The sequence below is a fragment of the Oikopleura dioica genome, chromosome 2, assembly GCF_907165135.1.
Source record: "Oikopleura dioica chromosome 2, OKI2018_I68_1.0, whole genome shotgun sequence".
Taxonomy (NCBI): domain Eukaryota; kingdom Metazoa; phylum Chordata; class Appendicularia; order Copelata; family Oikopleuridae; genus Oikopleura; species Oikopleura dioica.
This window is the reverse complement of record NC_137292.1, coordinates 10,925,047-10,946,733: the sequence shown is the minus strand read 5'-3', so window position 1 is coordinate 10,946,733 and position 21,687 is coordinate 10,925,047. Positions and strand designations below refer to the sequence as shown.

Genomic DNA, 21,687 nt, shown 5'->3' with positions numbered 1-21,687 from the left:
AAAGTCAAAGTTTCATCTGTAAAAAAATTTGAACAGCCAGAGTTGCTGACGTTTTTTATCCGCATCATCAAAAGGACGCCCTAAAGGTTAACAAAAAGTAAATGATGCAAGAGTGATGAAATGGAACCTATACACTGGATTGAGCTAAAAAAACTTTTAGGTTAGAACAATTTAAAAACCTAAAACAGTAAATGAGAATATTTGGTTAGAATTTCTTCTTCCAAAGTGACGATCCTTGTCGAGCTAAAGAGGATGGAGACGGAGTTATTGTTAGATTATTCTGGTGGCGGAGGTGGGGGTGGCATTTGTCCCTGCATGCCCATCATCTAGAATTTTTTAAGAAGGGGTTCAAGATTTCTTTAATTTATAGCTGCTGAGATGGAGGTCTCTTAACGCTAAACGATTAGTGGTAAGCGTGTTCATAATCATATAGGTTATGTATATGCTGTTACCATATTCATCATCATCATTTGTTGCTGCATCGGGTCGTTAGGATTCATTTGGGTCTTTTGGGCTTTATACTGGTCAGGAGTCACCAAGCCAGAGCCTCCACCACCGCTAGCTCCGCCGTATGCCCCGGCGGCTTGAGGTCCACGGTTGTAAATGTCTACAAAAACATAACATGTGCTCGAAGAATAGTCTGTCTTACCTGCAGGATTATTCGACCATCCAGACGCTCCATTGTCTCGCGAACCACCACTAAAGTCCCGTCCAGAACCGTAGCCAGACGATTGTTGATACTGCTGCTGAGGAGTATCAAGCTAAATGGAAGATGAGTACAGGCTCGATGATGTTTTACGCTTACTCGTTGAATGTTAGCAGTTCCGTGGAAGTTTTGAGTTGAAAATCCACTACGTGGCTGTGACAATGGTCCTTTCTTTCCGCCTCCGAGTTCCGCCATGAGTGCCTCGTATTCGGTATCCATCGCTCTACGAATGAAACAATGATCATTGAAGTTCCCCGGGATTTTTACCTATTGACAAGCTTCTCGTTTCCAGTATGGCCAGATCGACAATCGCCGGAAATATGTCCCCTTCCACCACACTTAGTGCAAACCAACTGGTTCGTGATCGTTTGATTCTCAGGTTTGAGCCAGGAGTTCTCCTTTGGTTCGAAGCCTTCTCTCAAGGTGCCGTTGAGTCGAGCAAGCTCCATCAACTGCGTCTTTCGCAAGTCATTTTGTCCTTCTGGGTTTTCAATCGCGTCCTTGATGATCTGTCGGATCGTTCTGATCGCATCTTCTACTGATGTCTGGCAATTCGCAGAAATCAAAGCATGAAGAGGCTCATCCTCGCCTGAAAAGTCGTAGATTCAGGGTTTAGTTCTTTTGTGTACCTGGTAGAGGACGGGAGATAAAGCTCTGGCTCTGCGTTTTCACCGATCCTTTTCCTCTGATCATGACCTTGCATTGATGTTCTGTTTCGATTTTCTTCAAAGTATTTCCTCGTGGGCCGATGAGCAAGCCAACAAAATTGATTCCTGACAAACGAGAGTTAAGAATAAGCAAAAAAATTAAGGTATACCTGGATGCTCATCTTGCGGAATGAGCACTCTTTCTTGAACCCTCACATTGGGCGCTCTGTAGTCGCTTGGCGGCATGTAGTGAGGATTGAGCTCCTTCATCTGAGTAATAAGTTGATGTCTCGTATCCTCTAACTTTCTCTTTGTTCGGATTTCTCTCGTGTTCAGTCGTTTTCCATCTGATGAATACACCGGCTCGGGAGACGGAGAGCTAAAAATCATGCTAGTAAAAAGCCTGTAAGCAATGATTTTTTACCGTTGAGTAGGATCAGCTGGAATGCCAAGATCATTTGACTTCAGTCTCTTTGTGATTTCTTCGATTTCGAGCTGTTTTATGTAGATCTTTTGTTGCTCGGGGGTGAGATCTGATGGCATGTTTGTAGAAATACCAGTAATGCTAGAATATTCCAGAATATCCAGAAATGGTCTTGAAAGAAAAAAGCTACCTGACAGTATCTGTCGACCATTTCTTCTTCCTAAGCGCTCTTCTTTCTTCTTTAGTCAACTTTGGCTTGTCCGGTTTCGGCAAAAGACCGCCAGAAAGAGGCATGAGCGCCAAGGCATTGTTAGAGCCAGAAGAAGGGAGCGAATCGGATCCGGATGATGGTTTCAACCAACTCGGAGTTGACTCTGTCTTTGCGACTTTTCCACCGACGCCGGAATCTTCCGGACGGTCGGAGAAACGCGACCGTTTCGGTGCCACCGACATTTGTCTGAAAAATTCCGTTTTTATTTATGTAACATCACGCAACTCGGTCATCTGACTCTAATCAGCATCAGGAAACAGGATATCCGCGATAAATTTACATTTTATATAATAATTCCGCCGATAAATGGTCAAAATAGACAAAATGATATAACATCATTCTTATCTTTGTCATTTTCACCCGGATTTGGTGAATATAATTTTGATTTGTCAATCATATGATATGAACGATTTCTGCGTAAAACAGAGGAGATATCGAAGGTGTCTCTGGAAAAAGTCTCGAAAAATTGATCCTTGGCGAGCTGAGCCAATCGGCGGTGGCCGATTTTGAAAAGCGCGCGCAAACGCACAGCAACGGGGACTTCGGAACTACAGTCAATATTATCAATTATTAATTTGATGCGTTTTTATGCCATTTGACTGATATTTTGATATTAATTTGTTCAGAATGATGCGCGAGTGAGAAAATAGAAAATGAAGAGTGCTGAAGAAATCGAAGGAATGGAACTAGAAACTCTATTTTGTGTTTTCGGGGCAGAAAATTTAAAGTTTTCGATCATCATTTCTTTCGGACGGATATTTCTGACGTTTTGCAGATTTTTCTTCCTCGGGCGATGAATCTTTTGGCTTCCATTCGCGTCTAAAAGAAAAAAAATAGTAAATTTAGCCAACACTAGAATTGCTTACTTTCTCCCAGCACCCTTTCCTTTCGGAATTATTTTGGTACACTCATCCTTATCATTCCAGTAGTGCAATTTCTTCTTCCAGGCCTGAACTTCTCCGTCGAAAATTCGTCGAGGAGTGACCTGGTCTTTTTCTAAGCGAAAGTATATTTTCACAGTCAATAATCTTATTCTTACTGGGAGTTCTTGGCTGCCAGTATTTTCGTTCGTTCTTAGGAACAGCTTCAATATATTCTTGATATCTTTCAGTTATTTTCCCGTATTCAATCTGTTTCTAAAGGGATGTGAAGTATCTGCTCTAGTGGATTCTGTTACCTCTCTTCGTTTCAGGACCTCTGGGTCTGTTTCTTTTTCCGTGTCGGTCAGAAATGGGTTTTTGTGATTTGAACTCATGCTAGCGTAAATACCTTCGGCTCGTTTTTGGTTTAGGTCAGCTATCTCTTCAAGATCTTGCAGACATGATACCCGCTTTAGAAGAATTACAGACCCCGATATGCGATGTCTTATGGTCTTCCGTTTCTGAGTTCTAGAAAAGCCAAAAAGCTGCTGGAAGCAGCAATATCCGCCGATGAGAAAAACGCCCCCAACGCCTTCGCCCTGTATGACAATGCAGCGAAGAAATTCAATTTGGCGAAGCGAAAAAATCCTGCTTCAATCGCGAAATATGAAAAATGGGAGCGCCACTGCTTGGAACGCAGTTTAGAGTTGCGCAAAGCGATGAAAAGTGCTCCTGCTGGTAGAAATGAACCATTTATTACTAACCGCAATCAAGGCATGGCTAATCGAAAACTCGAAAGAGTAAATATCGACGATGGAAACCATTGTTAAAAAGCACATGATTTTTCAGCACACAAATTATGCATTTTATGCTATTTTTTATTAAAAAACCCGGCTAACTCAACACCTGTTGTTCAACAGTTGAACTTCACCTTATTCCGATTTAACTTTCAGCCAGCAGAGGGAATCACCAAGAGGCGTGCTCACCCTTTTCTCCTCCTTCGAATAAAATTGACGACTCCTCGAAGCTTTCCGCGGATGAGATAGCCGTTTTGCGTCGAAGCAGCTTTATTAACGGCAAGAAATTCGTTCCATTCTTCCCAGCTGATGCTAGCTATGCTAATCTAAGCGGAAACGGGCGATGGAAGGACTCTGATGGAATTTTGGACCTTTCAGGCAAAGGGGTACGTTCTTGTTGCGAAAGGAAAGTTGAAAAAAAGTTCGTCAATGCTCCGACTCGTGATCCCATGACTGGATTAATGATTCAAATTTTGAATTTCAAAATCATAGATTCCACTAATGCAGATATTATATCTGAGATATACTACCTACCCTTCAACAGCTAAACAAGTTAAACGTTTGGCCGGCTGGGCTCATGCTGAAGACTACATTCCGAACGCGACAGTGGTGAATAAAGTATCTCCTCGCAATGTGACGCAAACGTTGGTTTCTGACTGTTCATTTGTGTCAGCCATGATTCTGTCGGCCGGCTACGAGAACAAATTCCACACGCAGATCATCACCAACTCGCTCTTCCCACAGAATCGTGAGCGCAAGCCAGTTTTGAACCCTTATGGCAAGTATTGTGTTCGACTTCATATCAATGGATGCTGGAGGTTTGTCCAGTTAACAAAGTGCCTTCTAACGTTTCATTAGACTCGTTGAGGTGGACACCCGGTTCCCCTTTGACCAGGGTGGGAGACTCTGACGTCCTATTCGAAAGATAAAGCTGAACTTTGGGTCAGGAAAGGAATATACTTATGCTTACATATTTGTGATCACTGGAAACTTTTTTAAGTGGAAAGTAAGTAAATCCTTCGTACAGCTTGTTAGAAAAGGCTTATTTGAAAGTGATGGGTGGTTACGATTTTCCCGGATCCAATTCAAGCATCGATCTTCATGCTCTTACAGGGTAAGAGCTCTTTTTTTCCATTTGACGTCAGCATCGATTTATTTTAACCGGTTCAGGTGGATTCCTGAGAGGAAATCTCTGAGTGAAACCGTTAATGACGAAGGCCGGTTTTTCACGATGCTCAAAACAAGAATGGGGAGTGGGCATGTGCTAGCAACAATGGCGACAGGAAGACTATCCTCAGATTTAGGTTATTCAATCTAAAGTAGTTTTGACGGGCTTAGGTTACGTAATTGATTTTATACCCTGAAACAGATTTGGAAGAGAAATCGGGACTTGTACCGACTCATGCGTATGCCCTGCTAGATTTAAGGCAAGTGGGTAATCTGCGATTTGTGAAGCTGAAAAATCCTTGGGCTGAGAGAAGCTGGAAGGGCAAATATTCCTATCAGGTAATATCGTACTCCATGCTGTAGGCATGTTAGCATATGCTAACGTGTTGATAATTTTCAACCATCGCCGATACGATGACTCAGTATTTGCGTAAATTTCTGTTTGTAGGATACTACCAGATGGACTCCAGAAATGAAGCATGCCCTAAACTATGATCCGAAAGCAGCTGCTGCCGACGACCAGGGTATTTTTTAGTTCATTATTACATAAAAAATTGATCATTTTTTTTCTCAGGAGTGTTCTGGATCGAGTGGAATGATCTAATCATATATTTCGACGTCTGTTATCTTTCATGGAATACCTCTCTTTTCAAGTTCGACCGAAAATTTCATGGAACCTGGCCACAGGGGCCGAAGAAGGATCTTTACTCTTTTGCGAACAATCCTCAGTATTTGCTGACCGTTGATGCTTCTGTTGACACAATGGTCTGGCTTCTCCTCAGTCGGCATATCACCGAGAAGGATGATTTCGCCGAGAATAAGGATTTTATTACACTCATTGTTTACAAGTAAATAAGACTTTGCACTTGTTCTATCACTCTTCAATTATGTCCAATGAATCATCAAATTTAGGAATAACGGCGAACGACTCTATCTCCCAACTTCAGGAACAAAAGTCCTAGATGGTATCAGAATCAATTCACCATTCTACCTTGCGAAGCTCCCCGTTTCCATAAGTTCAGCTCCCGAAAAATACACGATTATCGTTTCAGAATATGAGAAAAATCATGACATAGACTTCACCCTCACGGCTTACGCCAATGTGAAATTCAGTTTGAAGGAGCTGAAGGATAACTTCACTCATTCCAAACGGATCAAATCTGAATGGAACTCGTCTAATGCTGGAGGATGCCAAAATAACCGAGATACCTATGGCTCTAACCCCGTTACTAAATTAACCATCTGTTCGAAGTGTACCGTCTTGTTCGAAATAAGAGCACCGAAACAGTATTCTGTACAAATACAGCTTGAAGATCTATCAGAAAAGGTGGGCAGAATATTCTACATCCCGATCTCATCTTTCTTTCCATAGAAACTGGATGATTCTGGCAGCTACCGTTCGGGTTACTCCGTCCTCAAAACTCAGCTTGATCCTGGAACTTATCAAATTCGATGCTCAACATTCAACAAAAGCGAGCATGGACCATTCTTCCTTGACATCAGTTCCGACATGCAATTTCTTCTATGATTCCATTGTGATTGCTGAAAATCTTCAATTCCGAGTTACTTATCCACTTATACAAAACTTTATTAAGTCCCAAAATTTAAAGTTCCATCATTCTTCCGCTCTTATTCACAGATAAATGAACATTATCTTATTGATTTAAATTGTGCTGTTCCTTCTTGTAAGTAAGAACGATGAGGTATCAACATGTGTTGCTTCAGCATCTCAAAAACATTCGATATGAGCAGCTGTTTCTCTAGAGCGTTCCTATTTTTGCTAGATTTGCTTCTTGCAGTAAGAGTAGTCAGATAAACGAGAAAATGAAACGAAAGCAGGAGAGAATTAATACCGAAACAATTGACTACATAGCGAAATTCATTGTTACAGTGAAGTCAGGAAGAAAAGGTAATTTGTCGTCGAATTTTTATGGGCAAAAATCCGTATCTACTTATGTACACTTTCCACAATTTGCGCTGCAGTATGCTACAGCTGTTAGGGATTTATGTTTGGTAGGAGGAGGTCAGGGCAAGCTGCCCGGTAAGAAAAACTCCTGGTGGAAGGAAAATTCCATCGGTTGACTGGCCGTCATTTACAATGAAAGATCGATTTCCGTTATAAAGCCGACCATCTGCGTCACAAATCATCAGTGATGATCATGGTCAGTCTTTCAGGCAAAACAGCATATGATGAGATTTTTACATAAGAAGTAAATCATGACATAAAAATACATCTTTTCGGTATCTATAGTATCGAATCTATACCCGTTGACACTTTCTCGGTTGAAGAGTCTTCAATAAAGACGCACATTTCAGATTATTCGAGTGCAAAGGCTTTAATTTTTTATAAATCAAGATTCCAAACATTTCCGTAGCTTGGGCTCAGCGGTATATGAAAATCTGTTCATGAAATATTTCTATATTTATAACATGTGTGATAACATTTTCTAGCATTGTTCCATCCTAAGATGGGGGGATAAGAGTCTTTCCGAAAAAATGGCGCATGCTACCTGACGTGATCATATGTATCTCTGTAGCGCCGATGCGGGTTGCGCTCTTGTGCGTTCGGCACTGATGCCTTTTTTAAAGAACAAATATATAAATAAAGGGAACATAATAATTAGATGACAATTCCACTTTCAAATCACCACTTTATGCATCAAAATATGCGACAAAACGGTTCTATTTCCCATTTTCATGCGACTCGATTCCAACATCTCCAACAAGGCCGTCTTGAGGGCTCAAGATCGCATGATAGAGTTGAATCCGTGATTTGGACTCCTAGTAGAGTCGCAACTGATCCTAGATGGAATTATTACTGCATGGTTCAGTGTCCTGAAGGTAAGAATCAGTGGTTTAATTTTTTGAATCTTGGGTTTTATTTTTCAATATTTTTGAGTATTTATAATTCAATTTTTCTATCAAAAATGGTTTGATTGAATGAAAAATGCGCACGTAATTGCGCGAAATTTGGGCATATTTGGCGCTTAATGATTCGTGTTTTGGCGAAAAGCGAAAACGGCTGGTGGTGGAGGGTGGCTAGTGCGAGGGGCAGTGCACAGAACAGGTGGTGTTAATCGCTCGGACAAGGTGTAGTAGCCACGCGTAGGTGCACCATTCTGTGTTTTACAGTCAGAATTCCTTCACTAGCAGCTACGGACTGACTTGTACTTTGATTTATGGCATAATTATCAAGCTTATAGTCGACATAAATGTATTAGAAGAATTAATAGCTAGTAAAGTGGACAGTATTGAGCGTGCCCGGCGGGCAAGGTCCAGGACAGCGTGCGGAAAAGGTTGAAATCTGGCCGTGGCCCAGCTGTGAGGGACGCGGCGCTCACCTGCCCGCTATTTTCACCTCACCCTGAGCGCCAAAGCAGCCAGCCGGTGGGCCAGCACACCACCTCCACGGCCAGCCGGTAGCACCATAAGCTCCACCACCAGCACCAGCAGTAAAGCAGCGCCATTTTAACAGCTGCATTCCAAGAGTAACAGAAGCAATTTTTGCTACAGTAACAGAGAGATTTTACACAAACAGGTATACTAATTATAAATAACGTAACTTTTTTATTTAAATACCTGGGGATACATATTTTATCTTGTAATTATTTTACGATAAGAGAAAAATAGAGATGAAAGAATGCTCCGCTTATCGCCAGTGCTTTCAGCTGAGACTTCCTAGAGCATCTACTTGAGTAGTAATAATTGGCAAGAGAGTAGCTCTTTCCCCACACACGGATCATCCGACTGGATCAGCCGGGCGATTAGCTCCGTTTACGACGTAACGGGCTGCAACTTTTTCGCTAGGCGCCCAGCTGACTCAACGAGTAGGAAACGTAAAATAACAAAAAAGAGAAAATTGCTCGGATCGGAACTCGAACCTCGCGCCACTCCACAACACAGCTGCTGGAGTTCACTCTTCACAATTGTCAATTGAGTTCGTTTTGTTTTTTTTATTCTAAGAGAGAGCAAGTGATCGGGTGAGTGTTTTCTTAAAGAAATTGAAAATCTTAGGAAATTTTTATGACTTTGACCTTGATATTTTTGCGGAAATTATGAGCGATTTTTAAAAATATTTTATTTTTGTTTTTTACATAAAATATATAAAGTCAATAGAAATAGAATGATCTTGCAGTCTTCATGGGAAAATATCCAAATACGACCCCTCATAGAAAAACCTAAAAAGACCTCACCGCCATCATAATATTTTCCGTAATCACTGGAGGTTTAAGGTCATCCTGGGATTTTCGATATTTAGGCAACATAAAGGGCGATGATTCCTCGCAGCCTTAGATTTGTCGCCACGAGAAATGCCAAAGCCGGAAGTGCGCGTTGGTATGGCCATCTTACGATTCTATTAGCTTTTTCTTAATTATGAAGTTACTAAAAGTTATGGATCGTTCTTTGGCGAATCATACTGATTCAGTTTCATAATTTTTACTTTTTTCATGCTAGATCACGTGCGATGCATTTAGCTTTCAAAGAATATGGTAGCACAATTTTCAGCTCAATTCAAGGAGCTCGTTGAGTTCCAATGTCAAAAAAGAGTGCACCTGCCCGGGGATGATTTATTATGCTCAATAAGATGATTAGACGAACGCGAGGTGGTCGTCCCCACGGGAGGAATGGCGTGCGTTTCAATCAGCTGTTTGAAAGGGCTGTTAGTCAATGAAAGGCAGGGCTCGCTATTTCGCCGTAATTAACTGGATCACTACATCACTAACATCATTCCCCCCTGAACAGGTTGCTCCATAATGAATTCATTCTCCGCTGGGATGATCCGCCCCAGCACAGAGCGGCTGATCCAACTGAAATTTAGAGATCGCTAAATTAAACACGCGCATTTTTTTCAAAAAGAAAGCTTTAGGTAGGAAATTTATTTGAAAATATTCTTCGAAATAATTCATTTGTTCGAACAAGATCGTTGATAATTGTTCACAAGCGCGCACGTCTTTTTACTTATCATATCCGCAACCCGCTTCCCTCTTTTCCCAAGCAGAGTTGCGGGCCTCTGCTGCGGCTTCGGCTGAGTTGCTTGCTTCGCCCCTGCCCCAGGTGTAATTCTCGCCAAACGACGGTGAAACACATGTTGCACGCCCGTCATGGTGGTGGTGGTGGCCGATCGCCAGCGCCTTTCTTTTGAGTTGCCGATTTTATGCCCGGAAATTACTTTTGCATAAATCAATCGGCAACTAGCCCGGCGCTCGTCACGCCAACCTGCGTGGACAGGCTATAATCAAAAGGCCATCACGGCAAGATAAAATATGTTTTTTTTCAAGAAACGATTCAAAAGTTTCGGGCTGTTAAATGTATATTCCAAACAATGTAAAAGCTATATTCATACAAACACGCCGAACCATAATATTTTCACTTTGGCAGCTGTTTCTGTTCAAACAGATAAATAGATAAACTGCTCTATCGTCTCATAAAAACGGGAGCCATAGTTTCGCTGTAGATATAATTTCGTTGCATATTTAATTTCGCGTGGCCTCACCATGCCAACGAGGCGCTAATAGGAAAAATGAACAGCTGATCGAAATGACGGACAAATAAATATGATAACTTGCCTCTAAATATATGCTTTTTCTTGTATATATTTTTTTCATTAAATAATTTAATCAAGTTTGGCCGACTTTGCCAGCTCGCCTCCATGCCAACGCGATGCGGCACACGCCCGAGGCGGGCGAACAGCTGAGCGAGAAAATGCCGCGTCGGGGCCGGAATGTTGTTTGGCCATTGCCGTCGCAAGTAGAACGTGTCAGAAGCAACACTACACGCAACGCATTTTTCGCGAAACGAGCATCCACTGAGATTTTTCTTAAATAAAGACAGATGTAGTCTTAGCTAATTTTTTCAAAGAGAACGTTGATGAAAAGAGGGGGTAAATTTTTCTATTGATTATTATTCTTCGTAAAGAAAATAGCTGAATACTTATTTATATCTTCAGACAATCTGGCGACAAAACGATCTGCGGACGAACCCCTCTCTGGGGGAGCGTCCCCAAAAAATGCCCGTATCGCCCCTGGCTCGCCCCAGTCTCGTTCCGCTTCTCTTGGGGACTTCCACGCCGCTGCTGTCTCCGACGCCACTCCCAGTGGCCTCAGCTCATTAATCAACTTCAACACGAGTAGCTCTGAACCCTCGAAATCTCCAACATTGACCGATGAGAAAAAATCGCGGCGCGAAATCGCGAATTGCAACGAGCGACGCCGCATGCAAAGCATAAATGACGGCTTCGCTAGGCTCAAGAGCCTAGTGCCCTGCATCGCCAACGAAAAAGTCTCCAAGGTAACAATCTTATTATGCCAATTGCGAACGGCGCGTGACACTTATTCCTAGGCAACTATTTTGCAACAGACAGCTGAGCATATTGAAAAAGAATCACGCGAAAAAGAACAACTAAAGGTAATTTCAAATACATTAGCATGAATATGGTACTAATACCATTATCTAAAATGATATTTTTTTCTGACGCCGTTTTTTCAGAAAATCATCAAAACTTTCGACCCAAGCTATGTTTTTGAAAACGACTTGAAATCTTCCACCCGTGAGGTAACACCCTAGTGTTTTTTTCTTTACCCTGACTTTTATTGAAGGTATCTCCTGATGTTTCCAGTCTTCCAACTCTAGTTGAAACCAAGCCAATCGCTCCGGCACCTGAGCCATCCCTCTTGAACAGTCTATCTGCTTTGGGCGGAAATAATCTGGAAAAGACTAGGCAAATGTTGACACAAATCCAGCTCCTGCAAGCTATTACCCAGCTTCAACAAAATACTGCCACTTACAATCCGTTACTTCCGGAGCAAACGTAAGTGAGGCTATGTTTGTTTAATTTTCTCTAGCAAACATCTTTAGATCAGCTAAACGAGAAACAGATGTTGAAAACAACGAGAATAATCCTGTTTTGAACACACTTTTACAGGTTAGAAACTATTCGAGTGTTCTATTTCTAAGCTATGTTTCAGACAATGCTGCAAAACGCTCTAGCCCAGGACTCGACACACAAATAACTCGACGAAGAATAAATTATTGTTGTCCAGCCACACTGCCGAGTAGTTCCTTAGTTTAAAAGTTCTAGAGTCAAAACGACAACAACGAAAAAATATTTAAAGATCAAAAGTAGTTTCCCAGTCTGACACAGTCTCTCTGAAAATAGCTTCTTTCAAACTGTATATTCAACTCGTATTATTAAATAAATTAAAAAAGTTTATTTATACACATTATTTGTCATCTGCTTGCTTTATAAAAACATATCAATTTTTCGCAGTTTATCGTCTTCTGAGCTGCTAGAGCTGAATAAGGTTAGAGGAGAAGAGAATTTAGAAGGGTACCTTGAGCTTGAGCTGCTAGATGAGGTTTCAGTAGTTGTTTTATCGTAGCGCACTGAGCTTTGTGTTGAGGGAATGTGATTGTGTTTTCTGATGATGTCTCGTACATATTCAACTTTATCCGGATCGTATTTCGGAATTCGTATCAACTCGAGGGCTGGTTCTGCAAGGATATCCTCCCACAGTTGGATGTCATTCGTCTCCTCTACGTCATCCTTCTCTGCCACCAAGGTATCTTCACTTGAGGATCTAGGATTCAAACAGTTTATTTAGCGACAAATTTCCAGCGATTTTGTCTGGGTATTCGTCAAATAACGTACCGGATACTTTTAACGCGGCTTGGGTTTTCCGGAAAATTTGAAAGGCTGATGGATGAGGAGGAAACTGATGATGTAGATCTCGATCGGGCAGTTTGAACCAAGTAAGGCTTCATTGTACTAGTCAATTTATCGTCATCGTCATTCAAATCAAGTTCAGAAGTTGTATCAGAGTTGATCGTTCCCGTAAAGTATTTGAAACGGCGAGGTACACTCCAATTCGCAGTGTAATTAAGACTGTTCGTTTTGTCAAGCGGGATTTTGTCACTAAGTTATATCTGTTAGACTATTTTTTTATTTCCTATAATAAACGTCTTAGGTTCTTCAATCTTCGTGACGTTTTTTTCTTCCACTCTTTCTGATACTGAATTTGGTCTGCTCCAGCGCTTGAGAACATCATTTATGGCGTCGTTCGATCTGTGTATTTCAGATGCCGTGTCCGACATCGATATAGAACTCTGGGAAGTCCATCTTAAAAGCACGAGAAAAATACAGACATTTTTACATAGACTTACCTTGATATAAGCGCATCTGTCATCTTTTTTGGAGGAGATTTATCATTGTTTTCCATAAATTTGGAGGCTTGAAAATGATCAATTCGTTCGTCACAGGAAGAATCACTTGATGAACTGGAAGAGCTCAAGCTGGATGATGATTTTGTTTCTCCGGGAGTTTCAGAATCATTTTTGACGTTCCGGGGGTTTCGAAATTTTTCAGGAGAAGTCGCGGAGACGAAGACATCATGGGATTCGATAACCTCGTTATGATCATCTTTTAATGACGAATTTGACGTAACTAAGATAGCAGATGTCCTCGTATCACCACTTATGTCGGCATTCGTACCGGATATTGATTCGCTAGTGTCACTATAAATTTCCATCTTAAATGCTATCGGCGATAGCCTATCGCGGTATATCGATTTGATTCTGAAAATATAGAGAATGAATTTACCTAAGATTTCTTTCTATTGAGTCTAACATCGCTTGAGACCTTGGTGAAATTATTGCTTTTTTCGCGGCTTCCTGAGAACGCTTTTATGTTAGGAGTAAAAAATAGTTTCTTTACCTGAAGCGAAATCATTTTGAAAGGAGTATCTTGCAGATTGGGAACAGTATTGTGTGGTTTCCGGGCATCACATGAGCTTGGTCTTGATAGAGTTGTAGAAGATGATGACGATGATGTTGGAACTTTTTCGTTTTCATTTTTTTCGATTTTATTGTCGTCTTCGTAATCTGAGGTGTCTTAAATGAGTTTTATCATGGTCTTTTTTCTTTGTAAATACTGTAGTAGAATTTCTACCGTAGAAGTACAATATATATTAGAGAACATCTATTTTCTCCTGATGCGCCCAAGGTGGCCCGCCCAACTGTATCCTATTTAGAGTAAAAAGGAAGCCGGTTCTCACCTGTGCGCTTTCCACCTCGCACACGTCGACGCAGACGGTCAATCGCGTCACCAATTCCTTGGATTCCGTCCCTAATGCCACCGAGGTTGAAAGAGCTTTCTTTAGCTGGTCGAGTACGCTTCGGAGCAACAGATGATGATGATGATGAGCATGACGCCGCTTTAGATGGAATATTTTCCTCTGAAGCTGAAGAAGAAGAAGAAGTTTTTGATATTGTCGATCTGCTCGAACGTGAGGTTGAACCAGGTTTTGCTGTAGTTGCCTTGCTGTATGTTGTTGTTACAGCTAAAAATGTGTGAAAGAACAAGCTGCATTTTACATACCGGTATGAATCAGCATTTTTGAGCTGTTGTCGTCTATGTCTCCATCTGGAGCTGACGCCTGATTGTGTGTCTCACAAACGACAGCTGGTGACTCCCATTCCAGACCTATATTTGGCGTTTTCACCGTGATATCTGCTAATGCATCTGCAATAACATTTCCTTCTTCTAGCTTTGCTCTAGGTGTTGTTGGCGTAGATGACGATGATGAACTTGACGATTCGACCCATGAGACTGGCAACGTGATCGGAGCTTTGTCAATTTTTGATTCCGCTGTTCTCAGCTCCAAGTTTATCCTTGATGCTGGCAGACTTTTCATCTCGTGATCTTCTCGTTCTTCCTCTGAGCTGCTTTATTTTGGATGATTTTTCATGTTTAAGTGGCGAGACATGGAAAAGTGATTTCCTTATCAAATATGAGAATATATTTTTTATCCTTTGATAATACTACGATTGACAAAATTACTGCAATTTCAATCCAATCCTTGAATACGAAACATACGCTTTATTTTCCACCCCTCGTCGTTGAGAAGCATGCTTGCTAAGTGTTCTTCGTTTAATTGTTTTCTGTGGATTTATATACGAAAACGGTTTCATTCCTGATGGCTCAGACCCACTTGATGAACTCTTTCGTTTGATTTTCTTTTTCTTCTTTACTTTTTTGGAACCCGATTCTGAGTCACTGGAGCTAGAAGAAGTTTGCCATTTTGAATCCGTTGGCATTTGAATCTCTTCTGTATGTTCCAGAGCACTGACAGCAACTATTGGCGCTTCTATTGAAATCGCAATGTCTTTCGGGCCAGAAATATTTGAGTACGTATGTTCCGGAGCGAATCGCTGAGCATATTCCTTTTCCGTCTTGTCAAAGGACTCTTGAGCTTCAACAACGGTGCGAGGGAGTGGAGGGAAGTCGGTTGATGAAGAAGAGGCTGAGGAACTTATATATCTCGTCTTAGATATTGAAACTGGTTGCATCGATTTGACTGGATGAGAAATTTCTTCTTTATATGTTTGCCTTTTTTTCAATTCATTATTTTTTGCTTTCTTCTTGTTTCGGCAACAGCAGAAATAACCGACGAGGAGAACAATAATTATGCCAAGAATCGGAACCAGAATAGACGCCGTTAATTCACCTTTGGTCAAGCCTGTACGGTAGTACTTTGTAGATCCAGGAGGACAGACGAAACCATGAGGACACGGCTCGCATTGAAATGGACTTATCAGTCCAAGTTTGTCGGAAAAAGTATCTTCTGGACAGGGAAGAGGCTCTGCGCTCTGCGAGGGACAGTAAGAACCTGCCGGGCAAATTATCGGAAACAAAGAGCCACCAGGACAATAAGATCCTTCAGGACATGGAAAAGAACCACCGGAATTACAGACAAAACCAGGAGAGCAGACATCAGGAGCAGCGGAATTCGACGGACATGATTGAGATTCCAGACATTTAATTGGCGCAATTGACGACAGAGGGCAGTAATATCCTGGAATCAGCTCGTTTTATGAAAAAAAATCAAGCATTACTGTACCTTCAGGACAATTTAATTTGGCAGTCATTTTCGCGTTCGGACAATAATAGCCAGCATCACAGGGTCGACAGGAAGTGGCTCCTTCATTAGGGCTTTGTCACGGACGAAAAACTATCAATAGCGCTGAGAAATTGATTCCAAAACTTTTTTATCTTGTGTATCTAAGGGATTATCGTGTTTTCTCGTGCTTTTATATTATAAGAGTTTCTCAGAATATCGGATATTTCAGTTTAGTCTAGTCTACAAATAAATATCATTCTTGTTATATTTTCTTAAAACAGTGTTCTTTATTAGGAAATATTGATGCCGGTCCATGACGAAAATATGTTAGGAATTTAGCATATAAAGCAAAAGGTGTTTCCCGCATCATAAATATAGTTTCCGTCCATTTTCCTATAGCTGCCGGGCTGACAGTCTGCGCAATTTTCCGGCCCTGCGTATCCAGGGGTTGCCAGATTCACAGCTGTTCCGGCTGGACACGGGAGACAGTCTTCCATTGACTTGGCGCCTGGTGTTCCGCTAACCTTTTTTCCGTATGAGTATTTTTCGTCGAAGTTCAATCTTACCGTGGGGCACTCAGTATAGTAACCAAGTGTGCAGGGTCTTGGAAAGTCGTTGAACTCGCAGTAATGTCCCTGTGGACAGCTGCAAGAGGCGCCACACCAGTTGTTAAAATTCCCCGTGAACAGGGGGCATTCGCTTCCTTGTCCTGCGCAATAGCATCCAGCAGGGCAGTAAGCTGCCATTCTTTCAGTGCAATTGAGATTAAGATATCTTCTATATTTTCCTCATTATAAATTTATTTCTCTCTGACATTTGATCTCTGAAAAAAGAAAAAATTATGATTTGTACGTATGATGATCTGTGTTTGAGAACGGTGTGCCTGAATTGAGACAGAGAGAGAGCGCACAATTGAAATGTTCCACCCATCATTGAAACAATCATGCTGAAGAACAATGCGAAAAAACGTCCTTTCCTGGCGCTCTCTGGAATTAAAGTTGATCTCGCCTTTTCTTGAAAAGAAAAATGTTTCAGTTTACGTCCGTTTATTATTCCGATATGCACCATAAAGTAAGTGTCAGTGTTTCAATCGCATTTATAATTTATATTCCTTCATAAATATACTTGAGCAAACTGACCGACAAAAGAATACTGAGTAAATTATATATGAAACAGAAACTTTCTGCATTTATTTTTTCAATAAATGCGTTTATAATTACGCTTGGTTCAATAAATTCCACTTCGACTTTCCTAATCCGATTAGTTTAATTCTTAAAGAAGACGCGAAGATCGTCATAAAATGTTTTCAGATGGATAAATACAGAAGTAAGAAGTCAAAAGAACGTATCCGCCGAGTCAAACAATAGACAAAGAACCCGGTAGATCGGCATTAATTTGCACAAATGTTCGAACGGCTCTGGAATGTGACCAACTTAATCAAGCTTATTTGGATATTGACTCGAAGTCTAAGAAAAAATTCTTCGAAAAGTCAGAAGACCGTAAAAAGTTGAATCGATTTGTTTGATACCCAATTCGAAGAATAATTGGCAAAATAGTCATCCGACTCTGATAGAAAATACTTTCAAAATAGCAGCTAGCCAAGCAGAACTTCTTTCAGCGCTGATGGATTCGCGGAAAATTATTAATCCGCGTTCGACAGTAAAATGATCGCTTCCGATTCTATTTCCACGATTTCTTTTCATGAAGGTTTGATAATAAAGTTAAAGAACCGGTTAACCCCCTTTGTTACTTTCTTAATAATTCATTCAGATCATTCGTCAAGGCAGGTGGTACTTAGAATTAGCAGTTTTTTTCGCGAAATTTATGCATGAACGCGCCAAGAAAATATACACCTAAGCAAATGGCCTTTCTGAGATTCGATCCGCCGCAAGTAGGATGGGGAAACACGGTGCTCAAGCAGTCAAGCAGATCAGCTTATCATCTGACAGAAGGATTAGGCATTTCGTCGGGAAATTTTTCAAACTGTTAATATTCCATAACAACCATTATTTTACAGTCGTTTTCTTTCTGGTGATTGTCGGTTAAAGATTCATATCTGCCGCAGTTTATGATGCCGCGTATGGTACTCCCGAGTTTACAAGAGTTCAATTCTCGAAATTTGTAGCGGATAAACATCTTTTCATGCTTTCCAATAAAAGTGGAGACACATATGTTTCAATTTGCTTCCGTTCTAAATTTTTCGCACACCTTCCTCTTATACGATTAGCCCTACCTTCAGCCTCTCATCAATTTTAAGGGTATATTCATGGGTTAATGATTGATTTTTCTCATAGAATCGCTAAAAGAGACTCTCTATTGCATAAAATAGCAGAAATATTATCCAGAAGCTAAAGTTCTATTGGAATTATTCAGGGGTGGGGGTCTCCGTTATTGACCAAAGAAAAGACTAATTCGCAAAATAAGCGCTCCTATAAATTAAGATTCTAAACCGATGTCAACTACAGTAATACAGTATTACTAATACTGCTAGAGATCCTACAGACTGAAGGCTACAGTATAATACTGTAATAGTTTATACTATTATCATTTTCATAGAAATAATTCAAAACATGACATTCTAAACTGAAAAGATTTCTGTTGCATAAGAATACTTTGCTCTTAAATTTCCCAGAAAATGACCCCTTATTATGTCAACAGCCGAGTGGTATTTTCTTAGAAAATAAGTGCCGACATTCGCGAAATTCCATCCGGCGCGAATATCGCTGAAATCATCCATGCGCAAATCTACACAAGCAGCATACTCTGCACCACCGAGCACCAAATAAAAATAGCAACAGCGCCACATCGCGCTGCGTATTTAAATCGCAGCTGATCAAAATTTAAATATCTTTTCCGAGAAAAAGAAAATGAAGATTTTTCTTCCGTTACTAGCAATTCAGAGAACAGTCTTTGGCTTGGGCTCAACTAGTCTTCAAACTCACTTTAAAACAACAGAGCCTTGGTGCGAGACAAATATCATCTACAACGATGCCACTTCTAACACCTGCACTGGCAATGCTTTCCAAGATGGGGACACATGCACCGCTACTTGCAAAGATACAGTCACTCTCACATGCAGCTGCTTGGAACAATGGGGCTCTATCCTTATAGCAAAGCCTGGAGGATGCACCTGGGAAGCCGATATTGATTGCGAGGTAACTAACTAAAAAGCTTGATTTCATAACTCTGGTAAAAATAATATCTTAAATCTAAAAGGAGCCACTTCAAATTTGTTGTTCTTTAGGTCGATGTTATTGTCAGACAAGCAACTGCAGAAATGTCCGTCGCTCTCCCTGATACCCTCTCAGCAGATGACTGTGCGAATACTGTCGAGCAGGCTATTCTTAACGCGTCTCCAAATGCAGTTATTGAATCTGTCTTATGCGTCCTCGAATCGACGTCACGACGCAGACGATCTACATCTCAGACATCCTGGGTTGCAGAGGTCACAATGAGTATTACTGAAACAGTTGATGAGGCTACTGCAACTGGAACGATTGACAACACTGAAGCTGAAGACGTTGCAATGATTGCAGATATTCTTGAAGACGCATCACCCGAGATAGTTACCATTGTCCAGGATCAAACTGGCGAAGACCCTGTTGTAAATTGGGTGAGTCTTTGTTGATTGCACGTTCAATGTAGAAATTATATCAAATCTATAAAAATCTTCTTAGATCGCCGTTGAAACTGTCACTGTCGAAGAAAAACGGAAACATCGACGACTGATGTTGAAACGGTTGTCATTCCTACAACCACGACGACGACTACAACAACAACTACCCCGGTGCCAGATACATGCGACGATGTTCTTTTTGGCGAAGAATACCGACTTGAATGGAGCCTGCCGATAGACATTGTCGACCCAACTTCTGCTAAAGATTCGGATTATGTCATTAATTCACTAGTTGATGTTATCTCCACTTTGGATTCCAGCTACGCCCTCTGCTCATTTTTCGACGATTCCACTTCGACCGTTCTGGTGACAGCTACAAAAACGGGGTTAGATAGCCTGACCTTCTACGATGACCTTCTTATTTACGAAACAGACTTCGCAGAACAGCTCTATTTCAAAATTGTCGTGAGTAAAAGATCAATTTCAATCCAGTTAAACTTACGGAAATTAAATGATAATTTTAGCTTTTGATGATGGAAGGCGCACTTGAAAGTGACATTAACAATTTGAACCCACAACTCGATCTCGCTACTGCTCACGATCTGTACTACAGCACAACTTTTGTCATCGCATTCGATCTGGCTCCGTCTGTTGCCTGGGATTCCGCCCTTGCCGACACATCCTCCGATGCTTACAAATTATTAAAAGCATCTGTTTTCGATGTCTTTAAACAAGACCTTCTTGATGTGGCAGGAGATGATTACACAGTTGCACTTGATGTATCTTTCTCCGAAGTTTCTCAATCATCTAGTCGTCGCCGAAGAAGTACCTCTTCTGTTTCAACAGATCTGAGCGCAACCTACACTGGGGCTAATCTTGGGTCAACTACAAATATGACTTCATCTTCCACGAGTCTGAATATGTTGGTAACGGATGCAGTTTCAGATTCTACAAGCAACACTAATTCAACAATTATTTCTACACCTTTCTCATCAACACTCACACAGACTTCCTCAACGTCTCTTACATCAGTAACCACGACCACATCAACTACAACTACCACTACGACAACCACAACAACAACTACAACGACAACAACCACAACTACGACAACCACGACAACCACAACAACCACGACAACTACCACCACTACCACTACAACGACAACTACGACAACAACGACAACTACCACCACTACTACTTCTACCACCACTACTACTTCTACCACCACTACGACAACCACAACAACAACCACAGCGACAACTACCACAACTACCACCACTACCACTACTACGACAACCACGACAACAACGACAACTACCACCACTACCACTACTTCAACAACTACCACTACTACCACCACTACGACAACCACGACAACAACAACTACGACAACTACGACAACCACGACAACAACGACAACTACAACAACTACCACTACGACCACCACTACGACAACCACAACAACTACAACTACAACGACAACATCAACAACTTCAACTTCAACAACAAGTACAAGTACATCTCAATTTTCTACTTCAACCGTGGATCCAGCTATCGACTATCTCTATGGAGCTGTTGATGATATCCAAGGAATGGGTTACAATATTTCTAAGAAAGAACGTTTTGGACGAGTATTCTCCTCCATGATTTCATTATATAATTGAAAAATTGTTACCATCTCAAAGACGATATCACAAACTTGCAGTCAGCTGATCTCGCACTTGCTGATGATATCAATGATCTCGAAGATGAACTCGCCGCCCTGGAGTCAGATGTAGACAAAAAGGTCCGCACCAAATCAAGAAACAAAACAAGTTTTTTGTTTTCAACAAATTCAATTTACTCTATCGAATTCATCAAACTATTCGACACGCACTCATACAAAGTGTCCCTCATTAGAAGCATCTAAAAGAAAATAAGTTTAATTTGTACCCTTTAAAGTCGGAAAAACTTGAAAATAATCAAATGAATTTTAGTCGAAGCAAAACAGAATGATGCAGCTCGTAATGCTCCAGGGACTGTCTCAAAAGATCGAACCTGGCTCTTCTGCAGCTATGGAAAAGCGACTGCGAGAGATCGAAGCAAAGAATGAAGCTGAAAATAAAGCGCTGGAATCTAGTCTGCTAGATATAATTGGAGCTGTTGGCGAGCAAGTTATGAATCTGAAGAATGAGCTCTTTGCTGCAGTTGGAATTTACTAGCTTGAAAAGATGAAGAAAGGATAGGACGATGGACTATCTTTTAGAATGTTCAGTTCATATTTCTGTTTAATAATCTGTAAATAAATAATAATTCAAAAAA

The 21,687-nt window shown here is 41.0% G+C and overlaps 8 protein-coding genes across 8 annotated transcripts; 4 read left to right on the top strand and 4 right to left on the bottom strand.

The window, feature by feature from the left end:
• Nucleotides 1-37: 37 nt before the first annotated feature.
• LOC145700427 (splicing factor 1-like) lies at nt 38-2,234 on the bottom strand. The gene is made up of 9 exons (XM_081777695.1): nt 1,968-2,234; nt 1,778-1,918; nt 1,524-1,732; nt 1,336-1,479; nt 974-1,295; nt 806-929; nt 650-761; nt 453-607; nt 38-326 (listed from the first exon to the last, which is right to left on the bottom strand). The coding sequence occupies exons 1-9, from the start codon at nt 2,228-2,230 to the stop codon at nt 276-278; spliced, it is 1,521 nt and encodes a 506-aa protein (XP_081633821.1). The 5' UTR covers nt 2,231-2,234; the 3' UTR covers nt 38-275.
• A 423-nt stretch (nt 2,235-2,657) lies between these two features.
• On the top strand, nt 2,658-6,540 carry LOC145697469 (calpain-7-like). Its single transcript, XM_081774678.1, is given in 13 exon segments — nt 2,658-2,726; nt 3,446-3,682; nt 3,871-4,083; nt 4,250-4,523; nt 4,564-4,607; nt 4,610-4,649; nt 4,730-4,819; nt 4,876-4,993; nt 5,065-5,211; nt 5,321-5,396; nt 5,447-5,720; nt 5,785-6,199; nt 6,245-6,540. Coding segments are annotated over 13 exon segments (2,109 nt in total). The 5' UTR covers nt 2,658-2,701; the 3' UTR covers nt 6,401-6,540.
• LOC145697468 (histone RNA hairpin-binding protein-like) lies at nt 2,730-3,349 on the bottom strand. Its single transcript, XM_081774677.1, has 4 exons — nt 3,226-3,349; nt 3,088-3,184; nt 2,915-3,044; nt 2,730-2,867 (listed from the first exon to the last, which is right to left on the bottom strand). Exons 1-4 carry the CDS (start codon nt 3,301-3,303, stop codon nt 2,771-2,773), a joined length of 402 nt encoding a protein of 133 aa, XP_081630803.1. The 5' UTR covers nt 3,304-3,349; the 3' UTR covers nt 2,730-2,770.
• Nucleotides 6,541-6,696: 156 nt separating the features above from the next.
• On the top strand, nt 6,697-12,070 carry LOC145696188 (uncharacterized). Its single transcript, XM_081773184.1, has 7 exons — nt 6,697-6,781; nt 10,820-11,160; nt 11,212-11,277; nt 11,359-11,424; nt 11,469-11,680; nt 11,728-11,794; nt 11,838-12,070. The coding sequence occupies exons 1-7, from the start codon at nt 6,697-6,699 to the stop codon at nt 11,880-11,882; spliced, it is 882 nt and encodes a 293-aa protein (XP_081629310.1). The 3' UTR covers nt 11,883-12,070.
• Nucleotides 12,071-12,098: 28 nt separating this feature from the next.
• On the bottom strand, nt 12,099-14,588 carry LOC145698233 (uncharacterized). Its single transcript, XM_081775435.1, has 9 exons — nt 14,246-14,588; nt 13,923-14,207; nt 13,583-13,758; nt 13,469-13,539; nt 13,033-13,383; nt 12,830-12,988; nt 12,521-12,784; nt 12,204-12,449; nt 12,099-12,164 (listed from the first exon to the last, which is right to left on the bottom strand). Exons 1-9 carry the CDS (start codon nt 14,559-14,561, stop codon nt 12,113-12,115), a joined length of 1,920 nt encoding a protein of 639 aa, XP_081631561.1. The 5' UTR covers nt 14,562-14,588; the 3' UTR covers nt 12,099-12,112.
• Nucleotides 14,589-16,102: 1,514 nt separating this feature from the next.
• Nucleotides 16,103-16,579, bottom strand: LOC145698232 (uncharacterized). Its single transcript, XM_081775434.1, has 2 exons — nt 16,334-16,579; nt 16,103-16,291 (listed from the first exon to the last, which is right to left on the bottom strand). The coding sequence occupies exons 1-2, from the start codon at nt 16,511-16,513 to the stop codon at nt 16,103-16,105; spliced, it is 369 nt and encodes a 122-aa protein (XP_081631560.1). The 5' UTR covers nt 16,514-16,579.
• A 2,052-nt stretch (nt 16,580-18,631) lies between these two features.
• Nucleotides 18,632-19,621, top strand: LOC145697280 (uncharacterized). The gene is made up of 3 exons (XM_081774467.1): nt 18,632-18,922; nt 19,012-19,380; nt 19,445-19,621. Exons 1-3 carry the CDS (start codon nt 18,635-18,637, stop codon nt 19,619-19,621), a joined length of 834 nt encoding a protein of 277 aa, XP_081630593.1. The 5' UTR covers nt 18,632-18,634.
• On the top strand, nt 19,619-21,687 carry LOC145697279 (uncharacterized). Its single transcript, XM_081774465.1, has 4 exons — nt 19,619-19,848; nt 19,908-20,976; nt 21,072-21,172; nt 21,363-21,687. Exons 2-4 carry the CDS (start codon nt 19,914-19,916, stop codon nt 21,585-21,587), a joined length of 1,389 nt encoding a protein of 462 aa, XP_081630591.1. The 5' UTR covers nt 19,619-19,848; nt 19,908-19,913; the 3' UTR covers nt 21,588-21,687.

Coding starts and splice junctions, on each gene's coding strand:
- LOC145700427 (XM_081777695.1), bottom strand. CDS start 2,230: ATGTCGGTGGCACCGAAACGGTCGCGTTTCTCCGACCGTCCGGAAGAT. Junction 1,733..1,777: donor CCAGCTGATCCTACTCAACG/GTAAAAAATCAT, acceptor CATGATTTTTAG/CTCTCCGTCTCCCGAGCCGG. Junction 930..973: donor AACGAGAAGCTTGTCAATAG/GTAAAAATCCCG, acceptor TTTCATTCGTAG/AGCGATGGATACCGAATACG.
- LOC145697468 (XM_081774677.1), bottom strand. CDS start 3,303: ATGAGTTCAAATCACAAAAACCCATTTCTGACCGACACGGAAAAAGAA. Junction 3,185..3,225: donor AGGTCCTGAAACGAAGAGAG/GTAACAGAATCC, acceptor ACATCCCTTTAG/AAACAGATTGAATACGGGAA. Junction 3,045..3,087: donor CTGGCAGCCAAGAACTCCCA/GTAAGAATAAGA, acceptor ACTTTCGCTTAG/AAAAAGACCAGGTCACTCCT.
- LOC145696188 (XM_081773184.1), top strand. CDS start 6,697: ATGAAACGAAAGCAGGAGAGAATTAATACCGAAACAATTGACTACATA. Junction 11,278..11,358: donor GCGAAAAAGAACAACTAAAG/GTAATTTCAAAT, acceptor CCGTTTTTTCAG/AAAATCATCAAAACTTTCGA. Junction 11,681..11,727: donor CCGTTACTTCCGGAGCAAAC/GTAAGTGAGGCT, acceptor AAACATCTTTAG/ATCAGCTAAACGAGAAACAG.
- LOC145698233 (XM_081775435.1), bottom strand. CDS start 14,561: ATGAAAAGTCTGCCAGCATCAAGGATAAACTTGGAGCTGAGAACAGCG. Junction 13,759..13,922: donor GCGAGGTGGAAAGCGCACAG/GTGAGAACCGGC, acceptor AACTCATTTAAG/ACACCTCAGATTACGAAGAC. Junction 12,785..12,829: donor AAGATTGAAGAACCTAAGAC/GTTTATTATAGG, acceptor GATATAACTTAG/TGACAAAATCCCGCTTGACA.
- LOC145698232 (XM_081775434.1), bottom strand. CDS start 16,513: ATGGCAGCTTACTGCCCTGCTGGATGCTATTGCGCAGGACAAGGAAGC. Junction 16,292..16,333: donor ACTATACTGAGTGCCCCACG/GTAAGATTGAAC, acceptor TACGGAAAAAAG/GTTAGCGGAACACCAGGCGC.
- LOC145697280 (XM_081774467.1), top strand. CDS start 18,635: ATGAAGATTTTTCTTCCGTTACTAGCAATTCAGAGAACAGTCTTTGGC. Junction 18,923..19,011: donor AAGCCGATATTGATTGCGAG/GTAACTAACTAA, acceptor GTTGTTCTTTAG/GTCGATGTTATTGTCAGACA. Junction 19,381..19,444: donor AAGACCCTGTTGTAAATTGG/GTGAGTCTTTGT, acceptor AAATCTTCTTAG/ATCGCCGTTGAAACTGTCAC.
- LOC145697279 (XM_081774465.1), top strand. CDS start 19,914: ATGATGGAAGGCGCACTTGAAAGTGACATTAACAATTTGAACCCACAA. Junction 20,977..21,071: donor AGCTGTTGATGATATCCAAG/GAATGGGTTACA, acceptor ACCATCTCAAAG/ACGATATCACAAACTTGCAG. Junction 21,173..21,362: donor AGTCAGATGTAGACAAAAAG/GTCCGCACCAAA, acceptor AATGAATTTTAG/TCGAAGCAAAACAGAATGAT.